General features: G+C 38.6%; 1 protein-coding gene across 1 annotated transcript in view; it reads right to left on the minus strand.

The window, feature by feature from the left end:
* The window catches only part of LOC140228644 (dual 3',5'-cyclic-AMP and -GMP phosphodiesterase 11-like), a 159319-nt gene that overhangs the window by 62885 nt on the left and 71150 nt on the right, over window positions 1-25284 (minus strand). Inside the window, exons 3-5 of the mRNA XM_072308892.1 lie at window positions 7479-7568; window positions 4625-4762; window positions 147-191 (exon numbers count right to left, since the gene is read on the minus strand). Of these exons, the coding sequence (XP_072164993.1) occupies window positions 147-191; window positions 4625-4762; window positions 7479-7568 (273 nt within the window). The remainder of the gene's footprint in view (window positions 1-146; window positions 192-4624; window positions 4763-7478; window positions 7569-25284) is intronic.

A 25284-nucleotide genomic window follows, 5' to 3' on the forward strand; every position in this document is an offset into this window, starting at 1 on the left:
TCACACAATATACCAAAGCCCATTTGCGGGGTGGTTCTAATCAAGCGATTGGGGAATGAGAGTAGGGGTAAGGTGAGGAGGCGGTTGTGGTGAGGCGACAGGCCAGGCAGACTTTGGATGCAAAGTTTGGCGAGGAGTGGACTTACCCAGTCCTTCGTCTCAGCTTCCAATCTCATTTTGGGCACATCAACCTTGGATGAACGGAAGTGGGGGGAAGTAACAAGGCACACTCATCAACATCGAGGGGAAATAATAACGTCAATTATTCACTGCCACGTCTCGCGTGCATTCAATGGCAGAATATTCCAAAGGTATAGGACTGAACTGATACTTAATAAAATAAGGTGGCTGTGTTAACAGTGAAAGTTGTGAAATGCTAAAGGGAGAATATAGATACAGCATTGTATATATGGGTAGGAATTTGGCACAAATATGGTACTTTGTGGGCATTTTATGCTCTGCATGCAGTTCTTTTCAGGGGAACAGCAGTGTACAACCATAGCATTGCATTAAGAATGCCAATACACAACTGGAATATAATAGAATAGTCAGGTGCAAAAGGGCACTAATTCAATCAAACTTGCATTATATCAACACCCTTTTCTATTCAGCGAGTACAATGTACTCGTATCTTATATTTTGTGGCATGGTTCAAGGAATCCAAATTTTCAAGAGAAACACGCTGTAAAAATAAACACAAACAAAATACATCACACACAAGAAAATGAGCTGTGAGATATTGTATAACAAAATGAAAGATACATAACACATCCATCAAATAAATATGTAAAGCATGCTTCATCTACTTTCTGATATCAATATGTTCAAATTCTAAGCCCTCTCGGCATCCCGTGTCATGGTATACACCATTGTACTCTCCGTGTCTATTCCTCTTTGCACCATCACTCACTCCCCCACCAACAAATTATTTGAATTGAAAAATATTACACTCTCTATTACTGCAAATTTCATCCTCATTCAAATCTCAATGATTGATATAAAAAAAAAATGTTGTATCATATTTTTTTGAAGTATGAGCAACAGAACATTCTCTCGAGTGTCATGACAGAAAATAAAGATCAATTCTACATGTGCAGGCATCACATCCAACTCATACTCACTCCCATTTTCAGAAATTATATGACATTCCCCATGGCAAAAAAGAAATCATATCTTTCATTTGACTTGAATATGTTCTCATAAATGTGCATATTACGGTTCACTGATATGGTAGGAAACAAAAGTACAGCGTATGTGTCATCATTTACAGGCTTGCAAAGCACAGTGAGAGCTTGGTAATAAAAATCCCATTACCAAAGGAAGTCATTCCCATCCGGCGTGGGTATATATCAGCTATCACTAACACCCACACAAAGAACATTGTCGGACTAGGGGCATCGGGAGGGAAGCATAATATATGCACAGACATTGTACCATTAAGGGTGGATGGGTCAAACAGGTGAACATTTCATGGTAAGTTAGGATTTTGATAATGCCCATGGGGCTAGCAGTCATTTCTAGGACTGCTTCTAAAGGAGTGCTTCATTTGAAACGGAATCTCATCACGTCGGGCACAAATTGTACCCATTACACTCTACAATCTGATATTGCTGCCTAATACTGGGTACCTCTTGATTCTGAACTTCAGCATATCAATATGTCATTACAACTCATTTTCAGAAGTGTGATTTTGATTTTTAGGCTCGGGACTGCCGGTAGTTACAAACCCAAGTCCTCAGCTTAATGAGATAGCTGCATGGCGCTATGTAGGATATCGATAGCAGGTTACAATTAACTATGTCTGAACAGTATGCATTCTTCCTCATACCTCAAAATGAATTAATACTTGAAATCCTTGAACAATGATTTGTGCAAATAGGCTAGTTTTCTAGTGTATTCAAATTCATGGAGATTTTTCATCTTCAACCTAGTAACAAGCGATTCAGTCTTCATGTACATATTAAAATGCACTTCAAAGTATTTGGAATGCAAAATGCCTACATTAGCTGTTGCTATATCAGGCAAGCCTTGAGCAAGCCGTGGGCAAGCATGCTTGTTGTTAGGAAAACTCCTTGTAATAATAAAGTTATGCATAAAATTTGAGCATGTCAGTAAACTGGTGTGTTGCATGACTATGTTGAAGATTTCAGTACGAGGGAATTGAGTATACTTGCACAAGTCAAAGCTCAAAAGAGAGAGTTCAATCAATATTACTGTTACCTTTCAGTTGGGTTATTCTATCCACTAATCCTAATCTCTCTCATTGTCACACATGTATACAAACACACATACACACACACATTCAATGTGTCCCTCTCCCACACACACATACACACACACACACCTGCATACAAATGAATACAATACAACATCTTTTTGTAAATGAGATGGTAAACTGCACAGGTCTTATCTTCTCTCCTTATCACTCGCTCTCTCCATAGGAGTTCCACTAGCCCACAATATTCACGTCAAACTCACTAAATCATGCGTAGTGTATGTATGTTGGCTCTTTGAGTTGGAGTATTCACTAGAAATTTACTGTTCAGAGTCCAAAATTTAGATATATCCCATAGAAAAGTGATTCATTTCTTGCAGGCAGACACATTATCTTAGGCAGGATCACACCGAATATGACAAAACACACTTTTTGCATATCGTTGTGTGGTATAACTTTGGACTTATATTTATGAGGTGATGCTAGCATATGATGTTCATTTCCTGTCCAAAGTGTAAGCCATAATTTCTCACTGGAAAATTTTGAATAAAATGCATACTTGTGGAGAATTAAACATAGTTCTTTACAAAGCAAAAGAAAAACAGTCTATCTTGTATCTAAAAATTCCAAAAAGTCGCATGATATGCATTACATGACCACTTTTATTTCTGTCTGATGTTTACTAGTGAGTATCAACAGAAGAGAAGATGTCTAAGATAAGAAATGATGTCACTGTAATGGCAGGAAGATGAGAGAGAATATACATTTTGCCCAAAATCCAAACCATTCATGTAAAAATCTTCCAAAAATACTGTTACATACCATATGCTGTATAGAAGACTCATGAATGAACACATTTCCATAGAATTTAGGGTTATAGTGACTGTCTACAGCACACAACACTCAAATGGACAATTTGCTACCTTTGTGCATCATCGTTTGAAGAGTGTGCAAATTCTCATAAATCCTTGTTAATCCTTTTTTCCACTTTGTATGAATATAAACATCATGAGCCAAAGATATGACACATGATGAATCATTCTTATTTACATCCTGACAATTATTCAGGGAAAAGATTATCCTTTTCTCTTCAAACACAGATGGCAATATAAAACTTGATTTAGAAGGCCTGTGCATAAATAGTCATTTCAGAAAGGGCTAGATGTGAGTCTGTAGACTTTGAGGAAAGGGGGACAAACATTCTCATGTATCGAGTGAATCTCAACTGGCGACATGGCAGAATTTCTGCACATGGATAATATGAATACAAAGAAAAATAGAAACATTTTACAGGATGATATGCATTACATGTGGTGAGAAAAAAAAAGTAAAGGGGACCCCCGATTGACACGGCTGGCTGCATATATTAAATAATAACATGTCCTCTCTTCATGCTTAGGGTCTGATGAGAAAAATTTTCAACAAAGATCCAGATTAGGATTTAAGCTCTTACTGTCTGAAAAGCTTCAAACTTGCTGAGTGAGATTGGTGCATAGTCCTTCCTTGATGTAATGCACATTCCCATTTCTTACCTCCTTGTACTGAATGGCATTTAAACATATAACCTGAAAGCCCATTAAATCTGTTAGCCTGACAGATCACCATTTTGTTGTTCAGTAAATTTTATTAGTATTGATTTTATTGACCTGGCAGAACCACGGAGTGCGGCTTGCACATTTGGACATAAATGGCATGGAAGATTCTTCAGGCAAGGCAGGAAAGTTATGTGGTATCCTTTATTGTATTTCTTTTTTATTCTTAATAGACACTCTATTCATGAAAAGAAGAAAAAAAAAAGAAAACATTTCTAATGTGCTACCTACGTGAGTAGCTATCGGAAAGTGATCATTCAAAAACCTATTTTGCTATCAAGGTAAAACTGACAAATATATCTTCTTCACACTTTAAGATTGTCTTCTCACTCTTTTTTTTTTCTTCAAAATAGCTATCATTGCCTTCCTGTTTAAAAAAAAAAAATGATAAATGTTATTCTATCACAACATTGATGTTTCTGCCAATTTCTCTATTGTTTGCATGACATCAGTTTTGAGAAATCAACTAAACCAAGCAAGAAACTAACAATTATTCAACTAAGGGTTTGAGAAAACAGTTCATCTTTCATAACATCAGACTATTTTCTGATGTCACAATATAATTACATGAGATATGAGCGATACAAGTTGCAAGCACTTCAACGTCCATCTTTTCAAGGGAGCAAAAAAAAAAAAAAAAAACAGACAGGCAATGTACAGTATCGCTGGAATATCTCCCTGTAACCTGAATATGGGCATGAATTTGCGCCAGGTTACGGCAGCACAGCTGGAAACAAGATGGAAAGGCAGCCAAGAGGACAAACAAGTTTTGAGACAGCATGAGATACATGGTGTGAGCAGCGCCATGGCAACCTACCTTAGATGACTCATCCACCATGAGGATGGAGCACCGCTCGCATCTCAGCAGAGAGAGAAGGAGCTCCATTATCCGGCGGACGATGCTGGACAGCGTGCTTTGCTCCTCAAACAATGTCTTGGCAAGCTCAAGCAAAACCTGGGTTTCAACAAGCAGATAAGTTACATTGGTAAGCACTTTAAAACTGGCAGCGACTATTGTGAACATAATTCAATCTTGAGAATTACTTTAAAAAAAAAGAAAAAGAAAAAAAAGACCATTCCATGAGGCACAAAGCTAATAAATTTTGTACCCGCTCAGAAATACATTAAGCTGCAGACCAGACAGCAATGCATAAGACATGAGACATTAATGAATAAGATAAAGAAGACATCTGATGTCTACAATGACAGCTTCTTCTGTAACACGAAGGTCTTACTAATTAATAATGCTATATACATTTGATTATGATAGATGTCTGACAACAGAGACAAAGAAACCGATGTTCATTAACAACAACAACAAAAAAAAGCTCATGGTACTTTGAAGATGATTACACCATTTATAGAAATTTGACGCTTTACAGATACTGATTGCTTGATCAAAGGTGAATGCTCAGTATCTACTTATACTATTTTTACACCTCTGCAGAAGCTAAGGCCAAAAAAAAAAAAATTGTTGCATTGGCGTAACATGAGAATTTCAAATAGGGTCGGTCGGGCGGATTTTTTTTTTTTTTTTTGCTACCTGCATTTTACGTGTAAAACTCGTGCTCAGCTTAGTAAACAGTTACAACTGCTGCACCGAATGTGCTGTGTTCATCTATTCTACAAATCATTTATGAGGCCGATATTACTGGAATTACACCCCTTCACAGAATTTAAAGATGTTGAAATCCCTATCCTGAATGTTTTCACGTCATATTTTACTATTTTGACTTAGATAAGATAGATGCAAATTGACCCATATGTACGATCTTTTCATCGCACACGGCGATCTCTATTACAGTCCCACATATACAGATTCGTGTAAGTTCTCCACACAAGAAACCTATGGCAAAACTGTGCACAATACATCGCAGTCTGAATGCTACGTATACACTGAATAAATCTTGTTAGAGTACGTGTCCGTGTTGGAAACAGATGACGTACTGATCAAGGAAGGCTTATGCGAGGCGCTAGATCTCTCCCTCGAACATCCGATATCCCCAGAGCCATTTCCACTTCCGGGTTTGTGCGATCGCGATCGCAATCAACAAGATATTTGATATCGATAGCAAAAAAAAAAAATAATAAAAAAACATGGGGTCGGCGGAATTTTTAGGGTCGGGCGGGTTACGCCAATGCAACAATTTTTTTTTTTTGGCCTAATGCTGAAAAGATTACTTGAAGCTTTGATGCATCTGGATGATTATCAATATAGTGCATTTGTGTGAGTGGAGTGAGAGACAGAAAGCAATGCTGACAACTGTTGCAACATGTATACACATTTGCTGTACCATTCTGTACATTACCCCACTGCTCTGTATTTTAGATGCAGAGAATATGTATCATTCTGTCTCCATTCCTATAGACATAGTTACTGCATACCACTTTAAGCAACTAATGACAAATGTAAAATATTTGCTAGGATCTCGACATATGAGGATCAAACCAGATGGCATTACAGCCTCCAGGGGATTCAAAACACTGCCTCTATATCACAGGCTTCATTAAAAGAAGGGGGAATCTTTCATCAATCTGAGATAGCCAATGGACCATGCAACGCACACAACACACAATCTATTGATTACACTACCTTATTACATTGGGACACGTGCAATCCACACAACACGCAATTTATTGATTACACCATTTCATTACATCTGACCCAGTACATCCAGTGTTCAACATGGAAAACAAAACACAACCATACAAAAGAGTGCATGTCTTGTTGTATACGGGGAAATGACCGTGTAGAGAGTGCTGAAAACGGAGCAGAAAATGTGCAGTTCTTTGTTCCTCTTGTATTCGTTTGATGTTTTCACTGGAAGCAGAAAAATAAGGGGCAGAGCTGTTGACGATTTGTCACATTCCAGTGAAGATCTCCTCTGGCATTCTGGGTAATCTGTGCAGCTGAGACTGCTCAGGCATATAATGCTCTTCTTCCATATAAGGGAATGTTTTACATGCAGACATACCCCGGTAGACAGACAATGTGCAGAAAGAAGATTCTCCTATTCTCTATGCGGCTGCTTCTTCTTGTTTTCTTTGCCACTGTTCTGCCTTGTGGTTTTCCTTCTTACTTTGATACACTCTCATGCTTTCATTTGCGCACATGTGAGATATATCAGAGCCCAAAATCAATACTTGCCTAATATTACCAATATCAATTCAAAATATAAGAAATTCTTTCAGCAGACTGAAACAACGGAATGTACTTGACGATTCAAATACTAATAACTCAACCGTTCATCTGGATGGGAAATATTTGCCATGTTCATTAATGAGTTACATGAAACATGTACCTATTTTGGTACCAAAGGCTTTGTTTTGTTTTGTCTTGCCCTTTTTTTTGGGGGGGGGGGATATATTAGTAAATAGGATTTCATCTTCATCCTTCCAATAAAAAGATGTGGACATAGTCTTTTATCAAGAACATTCCTTTCTAACCCATTGGTTTGATTGAAAGCTAATCTTTCATTGAAAGTCAATGAAAGACAATTTTATGATTTTATTCTGTTAAATTCATCAGTATGTGTGTGTGTGTGTGTTTGTAAATTTGTTTTGAAAATACAAAAAGTACACTGGAAATCTGCTGCACAAAGTCTACTGTCTTAGAGCATATTCTCATTTAAGTGTAAAGATCATTAACAGTTCAACGTCACCGTCTTTACCTGGTTTCTCCTGATTTCTAGTGTTGCTCGTTCATACAGCCTTGCATTGTTGATGCCAATCCCACAGAACTGGAGATACTGTGCAAACACCTGCAAAGATCAAAGTCAGAAACAAAGTGAGATTGGAATCAGGACTGGAATCATAGATGGGTGTGTATATTCTGAAAAGAGGTGAGAATTGATATATAAATCTGATGGCTAAGGTGGGGCACAGTGATGAGGGAATTAAGGCTCTGTGATCAAGAACAGTGATCTAAGACTGTAGAATTCAAACTAATCCAATAATCTGCAGTTCCAATGCTAATGTTAAAACCCATTTTAGTTTGACTGGGGCACAAAATCAGGGTGAACCTAACTGAGGCCACTGACATTTTATTTCCGAGGTGAATCATAAATCAAAGTCACTTCATGAAACAGAAACTTTGATATAAGCTGGAGCCGCAGGATGGAAAGTATCCACTTTCTATTTTGACAGAATATTGTGTCAGAAATAAGGTATCTGCCACACCTTATCAAACAGCTTTTGTTTACTGACGTCCTTTTAGCATTTTGTTTGGTAATGGTTCCACATCCAAAGATAAAGGTCAAATCAACAGTTAATGTCCTAAGTTCTTGGATAAACACAACCACAAAATACATATACATGTACAAATAAAAAAAAAGAAAGATTTATTGATAAGTAAAGACATATTTCTACTTTTTTTAGTGCAAAAGTTGATCATGAAAGAAATACATATGCCAGCTGCTGCAAAACGCTCTGGGGACGACACTGGACAAATTTTACTGTTAATTCAGTGAGGGTATCGCCTTGGCCTAAGATGTCAGCACTGCGGTCTGGTTACCAAGAAACCCGACGATATAACTCATCAGGGCTTAAAGAATCACTGCCGGTGGTAGTGGCTGGGTTTATTTACTGGGAGGTGCTGAAATTATGGGTCCTGCCCACAAAATGTCAACAATGGCAAGTATAAAATGCTGCTATCAATGACAAGAAATAAAGAAGAAGAAAGGGAAAAAAAAGTGACATTTCTCTGCAGAGTGGACCTGGTTTATTCCCCCAGGATGTGGCCCATTAAATGAGGCTGGAAATTTGGGGGAAATCCCACTGCCATAAACACTTCTGCCACCTTGCTACCTTCCCAGCGCCAAATTGGGTACTTGATTTGATAACGCTGCCATCCCAGATCAGTTTCACATGTGCTTCTGGCAGTCGAGTTCTAATATTGCTGCTCATGGGAGGAAAAAAAGGCTTAGAGCTTAAGCCCAGATACCAAAACACTGCCAACTCTAGCCCCTCCCCCCCCCCCAAAAAAAAAAAGGTATGAGGCTTTGACAATGTTGACTCAAAGCACTTGTATATAATCTTATTTTCCCCCATTTTCTTTCCCATCAGGGAAATTTGTTGAATTGTTTTAGCACTTTACTACTTTTCACCCTCTATCCTACTTCTAATCACCCAAGGTAATGTCAATTAATTAAGCACTTTTATCTTGCATCACGACATCATTTTTTATCTAAATTCTTCCTTTTCACAGAGCACTGCCATTTCAATTTATTAATTTCAGGAATCTGCAATCAATTTTCCACATAACAAATTCTCTTCCTGGATGTAGTTCTACTGATGTCTTCCCTACTCACATCAGACCAGAAAGATATTGTTTTCATGACCCATTTCACCACCCACATATATCTCTCAATCATTACCACTGACAGAAAATTTTTTTCCCTGATTTTAGTGTAAGTGTGACAATATAAAGCTACAGCACATACTTGTATTTGCCTAGGAATTTCATGCATAAAGTGGTAAAGGTAGTGTGTGGCAACTGCATGCAGTTTTCAGCTATCCACTATTTTTGGGTCAAAAAAATGTCTAATTGTCTTAATTGTAACAACAGGCACAGCTCAAAGAAAGCTCCCTAGAACTTCAAATTATAACATTTGACCATTGGCCTTTCATCATCACCAACAACAACAACAACAAATGTATACCCTAAAACTCAGCATCTCTGCACTTATGTAAATGATCCTGTCTGCAAGCCAAATGATAATCACCTTTGTGATGAGTCCTATCCTCAAACAGAGACTTTAGTCCGTTATAATGATGGCACTGTTTGGTTGTATCACTGGGTAATGACAAAATTTTGTTGAATTTTTTTTTTCAAAAGATTCCAGGAGGCTTATATATTGACTTACATGATAGCAATGGCTTGGCTCTGCCCATGAACCTCTTTCTCACTTTTAACTATGTTTGGTACACTTTCAATTTGTAAGCCTAGAAACACACTCAGGCACAAATAACACACAGAGGCCCAAGTAACTCACAAAACACTACACAGTCTGTGTGTGTAAGTATAAAATCATCAGCTGAAAACCAGATGGGTGCTATTGCATTCTAAGATTTGAGCGTAAATGAAAATGAAACAATCAATTTTCATGAAATTACAAGTTTATTATTCAAAAGTAGATAGCTTTATAAGCAATGTTCCACATATAGGGTAAAATAGTGCTCTTGTGGTTTTAATTTTTTATATTTTGTTGAAAAAAAAAATTGACACCACAATGTAAAGGAGATTGAAGTAAACATGACAGATATTTGCAATTTTAAAGCCCTTCTGGCTCTCAGCCAATCACTAGACAAATACAATATACACACACATTTGCATATAATATCCTCCCTACAAAGTAATGATACACTGAAGATTGGTGAGCACATGTCAGCTATATGCTCTTGTATGGCATAATCTCTAACATAATATAAAAAGATGAATTGCTGAAAATGACCAAACGTAAGAAGACTGCATGATGCCAATAAAATAAGCATTTCTTTTACACAGTATCAATTATGCTGGCAAACAGTAGGAATGAACTGCACAAGCCTTCATGATCATCATACCCTGTCTGATACAGAGGATGATGCCAGCCATCCATGGCATGGGTTGCTATCAGCTGTAGATGTAAACATACTTTCAGGAATGGCTGAGTAAAGTCAATTAACCCTTTACTTGCCAAAGGTGGCTTTATGCACATCATGACCAGCCTGATTTTTCAGTTGTCAATATATGCACAGATCATGAAATTGGCAATATTATGATAGATAAATATAAGTTAGCTTCATATTGTGCACGTGAATATGTGTGTAAGTGTTTGTGTGTATACTAGTAGAAAACATAGTGCTTTAATCATTACTGCCCCTGATCCGCTCAAAGACACTGTTTAGCAAGAATAGTAGCATAATTCATAATCATGGAACTTTGATGGTTTAGCTGTGTAATGATGTTCAAATAAAAAAGAACAAAATATAAAGAACAACACATGAGAATACAAAGGCCTGGCATGATATGCTGTAAGGAATACACAGGTGTAATTATCAATGAACAAATCGTCATGGTATGAGCCTAGAAGAATGACGCAAATGCACACGAGGCGCAATAGGTATCTTATGTGCCTCACATGCAGTCGCATCGTTTTTCCAGGCACAAAATTAAATATCACAAGGCTATTACACCATTTAGGTAACATCTTATTCTGGCACTACGGGGCAAATTATTTGTTTTATAGGGCCCCATTTTTTTCTCTCTCTTCTTTCTTCAAAACACACACACACACACACACACTATTGTCTGTAGAAATATTGTCATGTTAAAGCCAGTCACTGACAGGTTCTTACATTTCTGAAAAGAGATTACCTCCCATTTTCAGACAGAATTGGAAACACTGGTAACATATGAATTCATGCAGCTCAGATACTTAACTCTGGCAACAACACTGGATTTTAATGCCTCTGGTCCCAATCAGGGCTGAGGCATTACAATGCCTTCAAATTTTGGTAAGTCATCATCACCCCTTTTTCCTTATCCATTCTCCTCTTATCTAAGATGTACACACTGTATGTGTTTATGTATACCATGTGTTTACAACACAAACATACATACACACATATATACACACATAAAATGTATTGTTACAAAGAGAAAAGATGTAACTCTCTTCCTCTCTATGTGTGTGTCTTTGTGTGATTGTGTACCCATCAATCTATTTATCTGAGTGCTAATCTCTCTTGATAAGCCCACATTGTCTGAAATTTCAACGTTGGCTATCAAGAAGCTCGACAGAAAATGCTGTGCAGAGAAATACACACAGAAAAGAGAACTACTAGCACCAATGGAGTCAACTCCTTTTCTTGAAAACTCTTAACTGATGCACAGATCACTGAGAAACAACAAAGAAGGCATATGATGGTGGGAAGAAGGCATGAACAGGAACTAGATTCTGTGAAATAACTGACAAAAAACACAAAGTTGGTAGAGAAGATTAAAAAAAAAAAAATAAAGAGACCTCTTAGGAGCTAATGAAAAGATTTGATTTTGTATATAATCACACACTGAAAAATTGTTGCCAAAAATTTGAAAAGCTTCCAGCAAAGGGACTGCTTGATATGAGTGGGTTGTTTTGCACTCAAGAATTTATTATCCAGGTAGAACAATCTGCAGGAACCTCTGCAAAGGCTGCAAACGACACGCATATACAAAAGGGAAGCTCCGAGACGGTGGAAGCAATTTGTCATGGAGTGTATGCCTGTCGGTCTGCAGTCCTCCGCGACAATCAATATTGCATGTCCCTGGGCTGTGTTCACACTGTCCTTCCCAACGCTCTGATTCACTTTCCGACATGCCCTACACAAAGGGGTCTATCTCTGCCTGTGTAGCCTTCTTACTAACCCACACTCTTAGAAAAAAAGGTTCTTTTGAGCACCATTAAATGGTTCTCAGCACTGTCACAATAGCGACACCCTTTTAGGTGCTCGTGAGAACCTTTTTGAAATGGTGCTTGTCGGCACCTTTTGCAAAAGGTGCCCATTAGAACCTTTTCCCGATGAAATGGTGCTCGTGAGTACCATTTAAAAGGTGCCCATGGGCACCTTTTTGACTAAAGATGGGCACCTTTTTGACTCTTTTCAAAAGGTGCTCATGGGAACCATTTCATTGGAAGAGGTTCTAATGGGCACCAATGTTAAAAGGTGCTGACAGGCACCATTTAAAAAAGGTTCTCACAGGCTCCAAAAAAGGTGTCGCTATTGTGACAGTGCTGAGAACCATTTAATGGTGCTCAAAAGAACCTTTTTCTTTTTTCTTAGAATGTAGTATGTGAATTGATGTCTGTGTATTTTTGGTGTGTTTCACATGCAGTGCTGGTAAGGTGCTTCACTGGCACCATTCTTAAAGGTACATTACCTATCTGCATTGCAAATGTGCATCACAAACTCATTTGAAATGAAATGAATTCATCTGAATTTCATCTCATCAGTCAAACATACGTTCAAAACATGTATATTAGCAATACATTAGCATGTCATACATTATCATTGACACTGGAAAAAAAAAGAGCAAGGATAACACACCCATGCACACACAGTTTCACAAGCATAAATACATGTACATGACATTCACCAATATTTTTTCATGAAACATTACTCAATAATTGAAAACCATAGAAATTTGCTCTTTCACAAATTCGCAGAAATGTATTTATTCACCTTAACTTTTACAATCTAAAGGTGAGGTTTGTATTTGCCATGTTATAATCTGTCAAATATTCTCAACAAAATATTTTCATTTGTTCACTAATTCTTTTTCCACAATATTTGTCATTTGTGTACCGAGCAGTTCTTGAAACACCATCACACATCTCTGCACAGATGATATGAAATAGCAAGAGGTGCATCAGGCTTTTGAAATACATAACAAAATTTCTAATTCTCTGTGAAATAATTCCTGCATGGATGAGATACAGTAATTGTGTCAGTCTTAAGATAGGCAGAAGTCAAGTACATTACTTAAGTAGTATGAGGAACATTTTCCACATGTTTGCTAGTTTGTTCGGTGTTGTTTTTTTTTTCTTTTAAAGCATACTTGTCCTAAAAGCAACTACAAAGGGCAGGAAAACAATTCCATTAAACAGGACCTTTGGTATTGTCACAGAAAACATACATTATATTGCTGGTATGATACTTGGGATAGGATAAGCTTTACACTTCTTCACTTCACATTCATAACGTCGAGTACTTGAATTAACTTATCTTTGTTTGTATACGAGTGACCTTTTTTGTTGTTGTTTTGCAATTTGAAAGCACCATAGACACATCTATACAACTGCAAATACAAGAAGAGTATCAATTCAGGTTAATCATGACTTCTGACAATTTACAGCATGTCCTACGAAAACACACACACACACACACACACACACACACCCAAAAAGAAGAAAAGAACACATTGTTTATAATGTGAAGGATAATAAGAATCCCAAGGGGAAAAGAGCTAGGATACCACACCCACACAGTTTCACAAGCATGAATGAACAAAATTCCTCACCCATGATCTAAAATATGTAACATTTGGAATTTACACTTTTTTTAAAAGCAGAGCAACAAATTCATTAGAGTAAACTATATATGATGCAGGCCTAAAGCTGAGGTTTGAATTTGCTGTCCTATAACCTGCCTATGACAATATGTTGTTAGCATTTGTCATTTTGTTCACCAAATTTGCCAACAGTCTTTTAAACACCACCACCACATACATGTACATTTTGTATGTCTGCAAAAGCAATATTAGCTGGTGACAAGAGGTGCATCAGTGCTTTGAAATAAATTACATAATGTTCAATTCTCTACACAATACGTAATTCCTGCGTGGGTATAAATGCAATAAGTTTTACCAGTCTACGTGCAAACTTTAAAAGTGTGCAGAAATTGACCACACAATGACTAGAGAAGTATAAAGAGCATTTTCCGTTTGTGCTTTTAAAGTTTAGAACTATGAATGACTCCACTTCTCAGATTGGCATCTGGTCTGATCTCATTACGTCTACCCCCCCCCCCCCCCCATACAGTTGATTCAAAGCTGTTAAATGCAAATTATAGTGAAACATAATCACTGGTACATTGTAAGTTGCAAATGAAGAGTTTGTTTGCAAAAACCGATAAGTCCATAGTTGCCAAATGGAGATATTTGCGATTAAAGGTCAAGAAAAATAAAGAGAATAATAAAAAAAAATCTTTGCTTCTTTTGACCATAACTTTAAAAATGTACCTTTATATGTAGTGACCAATATATCATTTAAAAGGTATTATTTTGTACTTTTTGACAGAGACCGTACTTCAAAATCTTCAACAATGGACTTATCGGTTTTTGCGAACAAACTCTTCAAATACTGTATTGGGATCATAACAAAACATATGTGACCCTCCATCACACAAACCAACAAAAAGTCGCCTGACATGAATATTTGGTTGACGGCAGATTCTGAAAGAGCAGCTATGAAATACACTATAAGTCAACGCAAAGGGACTTACCTACCCTATCTACATATTTCTCAAAGGTTTTCTCTGGCAGCATCAGTGTTTTTTTCTTTGACTCAGCTCATTCTTGGCTAGCGTAGGATTCTGGTCGATGCTGTCAACAGGCTACATGTATCGGGCTAAAATTGTCATTCTGATCGATGTATTCTTTTGGTCACCCAGATCATTCTTGACTAGCCCAGGGTTCTGTTTGATGCTGTCAACGGGCTATCACGGGCTGTCATTCTGATCGATGTATCGTCTTAGCCACACAGCTCATTCTCTACTAGCCCAGGCCCGGGTTCTGGCTGATGCTGTAAATGGGCTATCCCGGGCTCTTATTCTGATCGATGAATTCTTGTGGCCGCCCAGCTCATTCTTGGCTAGTGTTAAGCCTACGGTTCTGGCCGATGTTGTCAGCGGTCTGTCACAGGCTGTCTCTCTGATCAATGTAGAGTCTACCTTTTTCCCTAACCGCACCAGCGACCCAAACACGTACGTTCTGCTTCATCGTCCCTGCCGGAGTTTCTTGTTCCCTGGTTTCTGTGCATGTTGGTGTGTCCACTTCCCTGACATATGAATTGAAAGAAACAATAGACCTACACCTCGTTAATAAAACAAAGTCATGCTATAATTCGATAAACAGAACACGGCATTACATGACGTGACTCCTTACTAAGAACAAGCCTGAAAACATACTGAAGAGATTTTGACCTAACAGTTAGGCCTACTGGGCTGTAGACAGACCTCTATTGGCTCTAACGTTAACAATGACAGTTATAACTTATAGAACAAAAGTTATTGCATGTAGAACGGTTACCGGTATTAGACCTTACCCCGGGGCGCTCCTTGTACACAGTTATCTTTGCGTTCGGCGTTCGGGCTGTGTTTCGGAGTTAGCAGACTCTATTTTTAATAGGCATAAACGTTACATGCAGGCCTAGCTAAGTAAATAGCCCGGCCCAGTCGCTGTAAAAACGAGACAGCCATGCTCCGGCCCCGCACGGCGTCTGTTCGGGCTAGCCCATGGGCCATTGCTATGCCAAATTTCTAATTGTAAAGTGTTAGGCCTAACATGTTATTGTTAGATCTGGATCTACTGTACCTGGAAAACATTACACAAGATAGCAGCTTCGATCAAATTAGATAGACATTAACGTTAGGATCTAGCTAACCGTTAAAGGTTAATCACTGACTGAAAACGATGAAAACTGAGTGATGAATCTAACTTGATTTTGTAACAACGACTGTCATCTAAAAATGAGATAAAACCACGTTAAAACTAAAAATCTTACCTATTCTCCTAAATTGTGATGACTGCCATGGCGAAAATGGAATTGACAGTGACACGTTTCCAGTCCACTTCAGACAAAATTAATGTCTAACGTTACCGGGTGCCGTTCGTTTGATGGGTGTGATACTGGTGATGCATAGACTAGGTGCAGCAGGCAGGCAGCACAGGGCTAAATATAGCCGCGGCGCGTGCCGCGGCGGGTACATAGTCCTACAGTGCAGTACTAGTATGTGTACGTTTACGCGTACGCATATCTGATCGAGCGCTAAAATTGGATCGTGGCAGCTAGCTGTCAGTTGGCACGCAGCCAAGAGAAGTCATTAGTCTACGATAAAAACAATATGTACTTTTTATTATCACAGCAGTAGAAACACATACAATATTTTTGTACCAATACCACAGTTGTGGTTTAAACTTACATCTGGCATTCGAATATACAGCAAGCAGAAAAATGAAAGTGGACCTAAAGATATTGTTTGACCTGCAAGAGTACCACAAATAACACTCGGGGACTGGGTCGCATACTAGCAAATGGTGACGAACGGAACCATTTCGATTGGGAACCATTTATAGGTGCTCATCGGAACCATTTTGCGAGAACCATCTGATGAGAACCATTTTGGAGCCGACGAGAACCATTTGAGAACCTTTTTTTCTTAGAGTGCACTTGACATATTTCCAGCATGATTATGCAATGTTTAGCCATTCCCTGGTGAAAATGATCTGTTTGTAATGAGTTCTGATTGACATTCTTCGGGCAGAGATGAAAGTGACACATTGTCTGAGTTTCCCACATAAAAACATTTAAAGAATGGTCACTTGACCAATCCATATGCCTCTTTACATGTAATGATGTTACTAGCTTCAAAGCAAATTAAACATATTCCTTTGTTTCAGTGGGACTTTCTCATACTGTAAGCATCTTTCAAAATTAGCATTTCAGTTTACTTATGAGCTAAGCTTAATATTTCTAGAATTCTTATCCTATTTTGGTTGAAACATAGGGTATCTGTGAATGAAATATTTGTTATAGACTAGACACTATGATGTCACTACATACAAGCTTTACTTTTTAATTATTATAGCTTTCATTTATGTCGCTTCGACAATGTTGTCACAGATTCTAACTCCATTATGCAAGCATTGCATAACTCACAAATTAACCACCTTACATCAAGCAGTCTGATCCATGAAGGATTATGGCAAGAAATCAAGGAATCTTCCGTATTGCTGATGTCCTCCACATGATGATTCTCTGCGGTGATGGCAGTGTGATATAAGCGTGAAAGTCAAAACGGACAATTGTTCCACTTGGCAAGTTACAGACATTGGCTGTATATCTGCAGGCAACGAATGCGTGTGCATTTCTGACTTGGACGGCCCATTCACCTTGTGATGGTAGAGACCCCATTATATCAATCACAAATGCTTGATCCAGAAGACCGGGATTCTAGACAGAAATAGGAGAAGTGGAAGTCTAGAGAAGAAGTGTGAAGCAGACAAGAGAGATAAGAGAGGGTGCTGAAAAGAGAGAGATAGGATGATAAAGGATAGCTGAGAAACATATCTAGGTGAAATATACGAGTATGGTATAGAAACAGAATAAGGAAATCTTCACAGATGGGATATGACATGGAGAAGAAAAAGATTGTATGATAGAAGGGAGGATACACATATACGCAGGCAAACGTGAAAACGTATGGTGCAAGAGAGGACGCAGAGAAACAGCAAGGATGGGGAGAAATAGATATGTGAGAAAAAAGGGTGACTTGAACGAGAGCATGAGAATATCAGCTCATCTACTGGGCTGAAAGGAGGCACGCAAAGTTGACGCATTATGTGGTCGATATGTCAGGACAGGTCGTTTGGGCAAATTTATCTCATGCCGATAGAAGAGGGAGCTCCTAGTCTAGGATGCACTGCGACACCTGTACCTGGCTCCTCGCGGCAGTTCGGACGTCGAACAAGAAGTGGCAACACTGCCCTCAAGGCTGATACGTTGCAAGTACTCGCAACTTCTGGCCATCCATCACTGTCCCTTCCCTGTCTTCCACTTCACAAATCTGATTAGCTGTGCTGAGGAAATTTGAAGTCCACATGTATATAGTGGTAAGTTATATACCAGCAAAAGATGCTGATCATACTGAACGACTTAGTGGTCTTGCAGTACAATCAGTGAAAATTACAAGGACAAACTTTGAACATATTTGATGACAGTTCAATGTATTGATGCACTAGTGTATTTGCCTTGATTGAAACTTTTATCTCCATCATTAATTCACTTTAGTGCCAGGCTCTTGCTTCATAATTGCTTGACATTTACACATATATCAGTCTTAAGATACGATAAGAGGCAGTCACGGGAAAGAAGCTGTGTTTTGAGCTGGTGACCTTCACACATTATGATAGAATGAGACACTGAAGTACACATGACATCAATCCATCCAAGCAAGGTTCTTACAATAAATTTACTAAGAACATCCTCCATGCCTGCCTCCCTCTTACTAAACACGAAGGCCAAGACATTTTAGCAAGGGTTACAGTTTCCATAATATGCTGATTAATTGAATGATGTCATTAGAGGATCACAATGACAACAACATTGGGTAAAACATTGTCTGCAATGGTGTCATCACCTAAAGTTCTCTGGTACTTATCTCTTGACAGCCAGTTCGCACACAAGAAACCAAATCTGTGTATAATGTAACCGCCCTAGAACTCTGCTCTGATTAGTACCTGAAATTATTTTTTTTTTTTATTCTACAGTAACTGGCATACTGCATATTTTGTTGAGGGACACTATGACAAGCAGAAGACAACTGACTGACCCCCTAGAAAACCATTTATGTTAGATGCAAGGCAGCACACATACACCAAAATGTACCAGAGGGACTATTGTACTGTAAGTGCGCTCACATCTTCACAGCAGGCATGCTGTTTTTCACCAAGAAATAGCTCTCATCTCCTCACCACGATTCCAACATTTTCCCAACCCCTTAACTGCACTTTTCCCTACTCTAACCCCCAGGAGTTCCATCCATTACTTATGCCAAAGCTGCATTTATTGCCGCAGAAATTCAATCTCCCCCCGAACACATTTCTTGGCAGTGCCACAAAGGCTCTTAAACATGCACACATACGGCGAGTCGCTGGAGAATGCTTGGAAGCAAACAGAGCGCCAGATTCAGGCACGACAAAACGCTCATTCAACAGTTACCCATGATGCTGTTTTCATAATGGACTCTGCAAATATTCCAGACATTTTCTTGTCCAGCAATGTGCTGCACCCCAGTCAGATTTGAATCAGCATCCTCCCCTGTCTCCCTAACCAGCCCCCCCCCCCCTTCCCCACCCCCTCCAGTAAAAAATGAAAATTGAAATGAGAGGAGGAAATAAGGGTCTCGGATATCACTGAGGCTCTCCAGTTGAGCCATGATGGAATCTTGCACTAAGCAGTCACACACACAAGCTTTTGAAATCTTGGACAAGTGCAGAGACTATGATTTAAGAAATTTTGGTAAATAAACGTTTTATTCTGAAGGGAATCTATACACTTACGTTTTATGTTTCTTATACTAAATCCATACAGGAAAAACAAAAACAAAACAGCAGTCAATCTAAGATAGGTGGCATAGATACAGATATACATGATTCCTGTTGATTGTACATTCATGGCTATGGTTGTTTGTTGGTATAACATTCCTGGCTTGTTCCATGAAGAAACAAGTCCTGTTCTTCCACCATTTCCCCATACTCCTGATCCACCACACCCCTCTAACATGCACACATGCATACATACATACACACACATACATTCATAGTCATAACAACACCTCAGCCACATCTACTGTAAAAGTGTTTTTTGGGGGGGGCGTACAGATACTTTCGCAGTTTCCATTGGTGCTGACTTTTTCGCGTGTGTTTAAATTCGCGGTTGGCAAAATCTGTAATGAGTTGGCCTATATTGCGCGGTATCACTGTGTGTGTGTTGGCCATCAATACACTCAATGCATGGAATCTTCGTGTGTGCATGTGCGCAATAGCGTTGTAACAAGCGGCGAGTTCAAAACATTTCCTTGCGTAGTTAATTTCGCGCGACTTTTCAAAACATTTTTGTGTGATGTTAAATTCACGGTTCAACCTCAAAGCGTGAAAATAAAACCAACGCGAAAGAAACCACTTTTACAGTAATCATACAACACATAGCACAGCTTACAAGGACTATTCTTTTTGTGAGTTTGTTCTGTTACGGGGTTCTGCTACACAATATTATGATTACACTATACAGGAGTACCCCAGTTAACTATGAGTAAGATGTCATACAGTCATCTTTATTCAGGATGTCTGTGCAGAATTTTCTTTTTTCCTTGTCAATTTGACTTTACCATGCTGAAGTCATAAAAAAATCTCTGCCTTCTTCACAACTGGATGGATTTATTCCTTGTGACCGAGATAGATATTACAGGAAAAGGATGAAACACTTCAGAGTGAAAATCTTTCTGAAAGTGAGTGAAATTATTTGTGTCATGTATCAAATTGAACCTAAAACTTGCTCTGTACTCTTTAACCCATTGAGGACGAGTCCCGAGTATACTCCGGCAACTGTCTATGGGAAATGCATGTTGTAGCAAAAGCAAACCGTCCTCAACGGGTTAACAAAACCAGGGTCAATATTAAAATGAAGGACTGTGCTTGGAGTCATCAGCACCAATTTCAAATGGACTTTGTACATGAAGTTCATTCATGGATTTTATATTCAGGCACACACTGGGTGTATTGTGCCAACAAATGCCCAAAGAATTCAAAAATTTCGAGATACATTCACATCCTTTGCTAAAACTTGAACAGGTCATAATGTATTTGATGTTTTTTGTATTCATTAGTTATTCATAGGGAAATGCAGAGACATACTGAAGTCAAGTTTTGGTTTTAGACATGTTTAAAAAAAAAAAATCACTTCCAGCATATCTCTTCCAATCCCTACAAATAGCTAATGAATGCGAGGAATGTCAAACATGTTATGACCTATTCTAGCTTTAGCAACAGAGGCGAACGAATCTTGAAATATTGAAATTCTTTGGGCATTCGTCAACTCGATACGCTCTGGTGTGATAGGACCTTTAAGCACGAGTCCCTGGCAAATAATGATAATGGTTTAATTTGCAAAGGAAAGTTAATTTGTCCAATTTATCTTGTTTATTATCTTAAATGTGTCTTTTGCACATATATTTAAGTTGGTAAATCAATATCTTTTCTGTCTGTTTGTTTGTTTGTTTGTTTGTTTGTTTATGAGTGCCTCCAGCATCCTGTAGGGTAGAGGCACTGGGAATATTTTCTGGGGATTTTCCACAACAATATCCAGGATATGATTCAAATTCCTACAGCAGCAACATTGATTTCTGTGACTGCAATGCTATGGCCCCTTTTGAGGGTCGTCATGTCATATCTAACTATTGGATTATAGAAAGGTCTGGTTCACCTGATCCCGCTCCCCCTTCCAATGTCCACAAACATGAATGTTGAGGCTGGAAGGACATAGCATGGATGGAGAAAGTGCATGTTGTGGTGCAAACTTGTGTGTAATGTACCCAATTAACAGGAGTTATTGCATATTGTAGGTTGTGACTGATGCCAGGGTCTGATCAAGTAAAACCCCATTATAACATACACCTGTAGCCTGCGCTCAGGAATGGAAACTGATCACACAAATTCATCATCCTTAAACACATTGTAATCAACAGTGTCATTGACGCTTTGGTTGTTTGGTTGTTTATTCTTCTTGGTTTTTTTTTTTGAGGGGGATTTTCTTGGGGGGAGGGGCAAGTTTATTTTGCACATCCTGCATTTGTAAATCACTGTATAATTTTTGGTTTTTAAATCGACGAACGTAAAAGCTCATACAGACTAACAATTTTGACATACAAGGAACATTTAGTTCACATATTTGCCTTTGAAATTTTAGACAAAGACAACTGCAGGAGGCATGTGAGTGTATGCACGCTTCTAAGATCCATGCACCTTGAAGTGTTTTGCATGCTTGGTGGGAGCTTCTGCCAACACGAGCACATGAAGGGAGGGTAAAGACACCCATGGGAGTTCATGTCTCAAAATGAAACCATTCCCCATCAAGGGTTGCCCAGGTCGGAAGGCTCAGTGGGTATGCCCTCATCATACTATAACCCCTGAGAAAATACCTTCATAGCAACCACACTATTCCTCGTGCCATGATTGGATGGAGGAGCCAGCTTGATAACCTACACACTTTTTACAAGTATTGAATCCCATTTTCTCAATCACTTTTTTTTCTAGATGTAATTTTTTATAATTGATGCACATTTACTAAATTCATCTTTAACTTGAACTTTCTAAATGATATCATGCTATGAAAAAGAGAATCAGAAACATATTTTGATTATCACCTTGCCAATGAAAAAAAAGGAGCGCGCAAATGAAGATGTTCTGAAGAATTTCACATCTTGAACAGTCGTGTGTTGGGCATTATATGGTGCAACAAACACACAGTGACAAACAGAAAGTATCGCTCACTTCCAGAGTTTTCCCTCATATGTCATGGAGGCATTTTGGGGTACACACTCCCCTACAGCTACACTGTCTGTCGGTCGCCAGGTACATAGCATGGGAGATGCATGCACAATGTGTCTATCACCAATAAGCTTATTCTGGGTTGACAGTTTGAGAAAACAAAATTCCACTGCACGCATCTCTTCGTCAATCTTCTGACAAAGAAAGAAAGGCAATGATATTGCATTCCAACTAGCAGTGAAGGAGAACGAAAAAAGAATGACGGCATGATTTTTTTTTTCTGGGTCATTTGTAACTCCCACAGGGCGAAATCCCATTTATGGAAGTTGCCAATTTGGGCATGGGGGAAATACGGTCAAGCGAAGGTGGGTGTCGGAGCGCGAAGGCAGCACCACCTTTGGTGAAGATGAGAGCCCCCAACTGTGTAGCCAGCGGCACAAAGAATGCCAGCATGGCCACGATTAAAAGCGACTTTGGATCACACCCAAGCAGTATTCGCCTGCCTCTGGTACACCTCCCCCTACCCAAGCTGGTGCTAATAACCACAATACCATGGGTCCTAGGCCCGCTAGGATCAGAGACACCCACACCTGAGTCTGTGTGGTGACACTGTCTGCATTGAGCTTAAAAAAGACAGGTTATGTCATTTTTGGTTCAACTTTCATCCTTTTATTTTGTTGCCTAAGACACCTTAGGTACAAATCTTTGCCCTTTTCAAGTCTCTACAATCATGGCTGTATCAATGTAATTCTGCTTTACTAATCTCCTAGTAAGTGGAAATGCATTGAAGAGACGAAGTATGAAAAGACATTATAGTTAGGTTATTATTTTTGTGGGTTTGATGGTTTCTTTTTTTTTCTTGCCAAGTACAAAATGCTTTCCATACCCTGGCTACAATGAAATCAGAACTGGAATTGCTCTATTAGTGTGCATGGATAAAAGTTTGGACACTAATTCCCATGGCAATCCTTTTTTTTTTCCCCAAAGCAAAGACATAAAATGTACATCCCTGAGCAGAAAGCCTGCTCGAGGCTGCTATAAGATTTATGACCCCCCCCCCCCCCTTTTGCCCAGTGAGGTGACATTGTCAAGCAATTTTACAAGACATCACTGAAATGAGATTCAACAATTAAGACACCAACTGAAGTATTCAGTAAGCTCAACATCTGCATGAAATCTATGCACTACTCAGGTGCATCATACTAGTGCAATTTTTGGCTGAAGTAGCAAACTCCTTGCTGCATTCATTGATCGTACACTTGCCAAGTATTTTTCACCATGGGAAAGAGAAGCGTCAATAGTTAGCTCCCCTAACACCAAGACAGGGACAGTTATTCCTCCAGATTTTTATTCTATTCAACAAGCTTCATTCTTTTGCTTTCTACAAGGTATTGTAAACAGGAACAAAGATAACACACTGCCATGGAAGTGACAAGTTTTTGTTCACAATCAATTGAGAAATAATATAAAATGGTGGCATATATTCTCCTCATTGAATGCCTGGCTGACTCACAAAAGAAAACATAATATATGCTCACACACAATTGGAAGGCAAACTTCTGTGAGTTTATGTTACATGACATACCACCATAGCACCCTGTTAACACACACACACACAAAGCATACAATGTCTATGAACTATAGATAGTTCTTTACATTCTCAATGTTCTCCACTAGACAGGTCTAATAATACCTTTGATGACTTACTGACTCTTCAGAATCCACGACCTGACATTAATGGGAAGATCTGTCCCCTTTTGCAAGCCTCTAAATTAATATTGGTCCTGATCTACAAAAATATCTCTTTGTCACAGTTTTTTTAATACACTGTACTTGGTATACAGGAAAACATTGTTGAAACAACCATCCCAAGGAAAACACAAGTATCACACACTTACAATATATTTCAAGGTTGTTGGCTGTTCATTCCAGTGTCGTGTAGCAAAGTTTTGAAGCAGTGGGGTCTATAAGTGAGTTTAACTAGTGGCACTCAATAACTATCCAAAATTTTGAGAATACTGAATATAGTAATGAAGATATGGCACTGATATTGCAGACTACATTACAATGGCAATACTAATCATAACAATGTCTAATGATCTTCACCATTATCAATCATTGCATTATTATAATCACTAATATAATCATCACTAATATTTTTCCTTTACCATAAATATCAACTATCACTGTTTTGAGCATTATCATCACCAGTCTCATTGAAATTACCTAAAAATTATACAAAAAAGCATCACCATCCTGGTGACATCACTCCAAATTCTCATTACAAGCCATCAGTGCCACTAACTGATTGGTGCCCGCAATGTTTATGATGATGGAGCATAAAAACTGAGCTAAAAATGATTGAACCTCAACCCACTCTCCCCATCCCCCACAAATACACACATACAGCTAGCATCTGTGGAAGATGAAGAAAGCGGCTAAAATCATTGAACCTCAACCCCCACCCCCCCCCCACACACACACACACATGCACTTTGTGCGCACACATACAGCTATTATCTACCGAAGACAAAGGGCAGCTAAACTTATTGTATTTCTTTCTGTAGAAGATGGAAGAAAGAAGCTAAAATAACTGAACCTTAACCCATCCTCTATAACAGAGACACATA

The sequence above is a fragment of the Diadema setosum genome, chromosome 5, assembly GCF_964275005.1.
Source record: "Diadema setosum chromosome 5, eeDiaSeto1, whole genome shotgun sequence".
Lineage (NCBI taxonomy): Eukaryota > Metazoa > Echinodermata > Echinoidea > Diadematoida > Diadematidae > Diadema > Diadema setosum.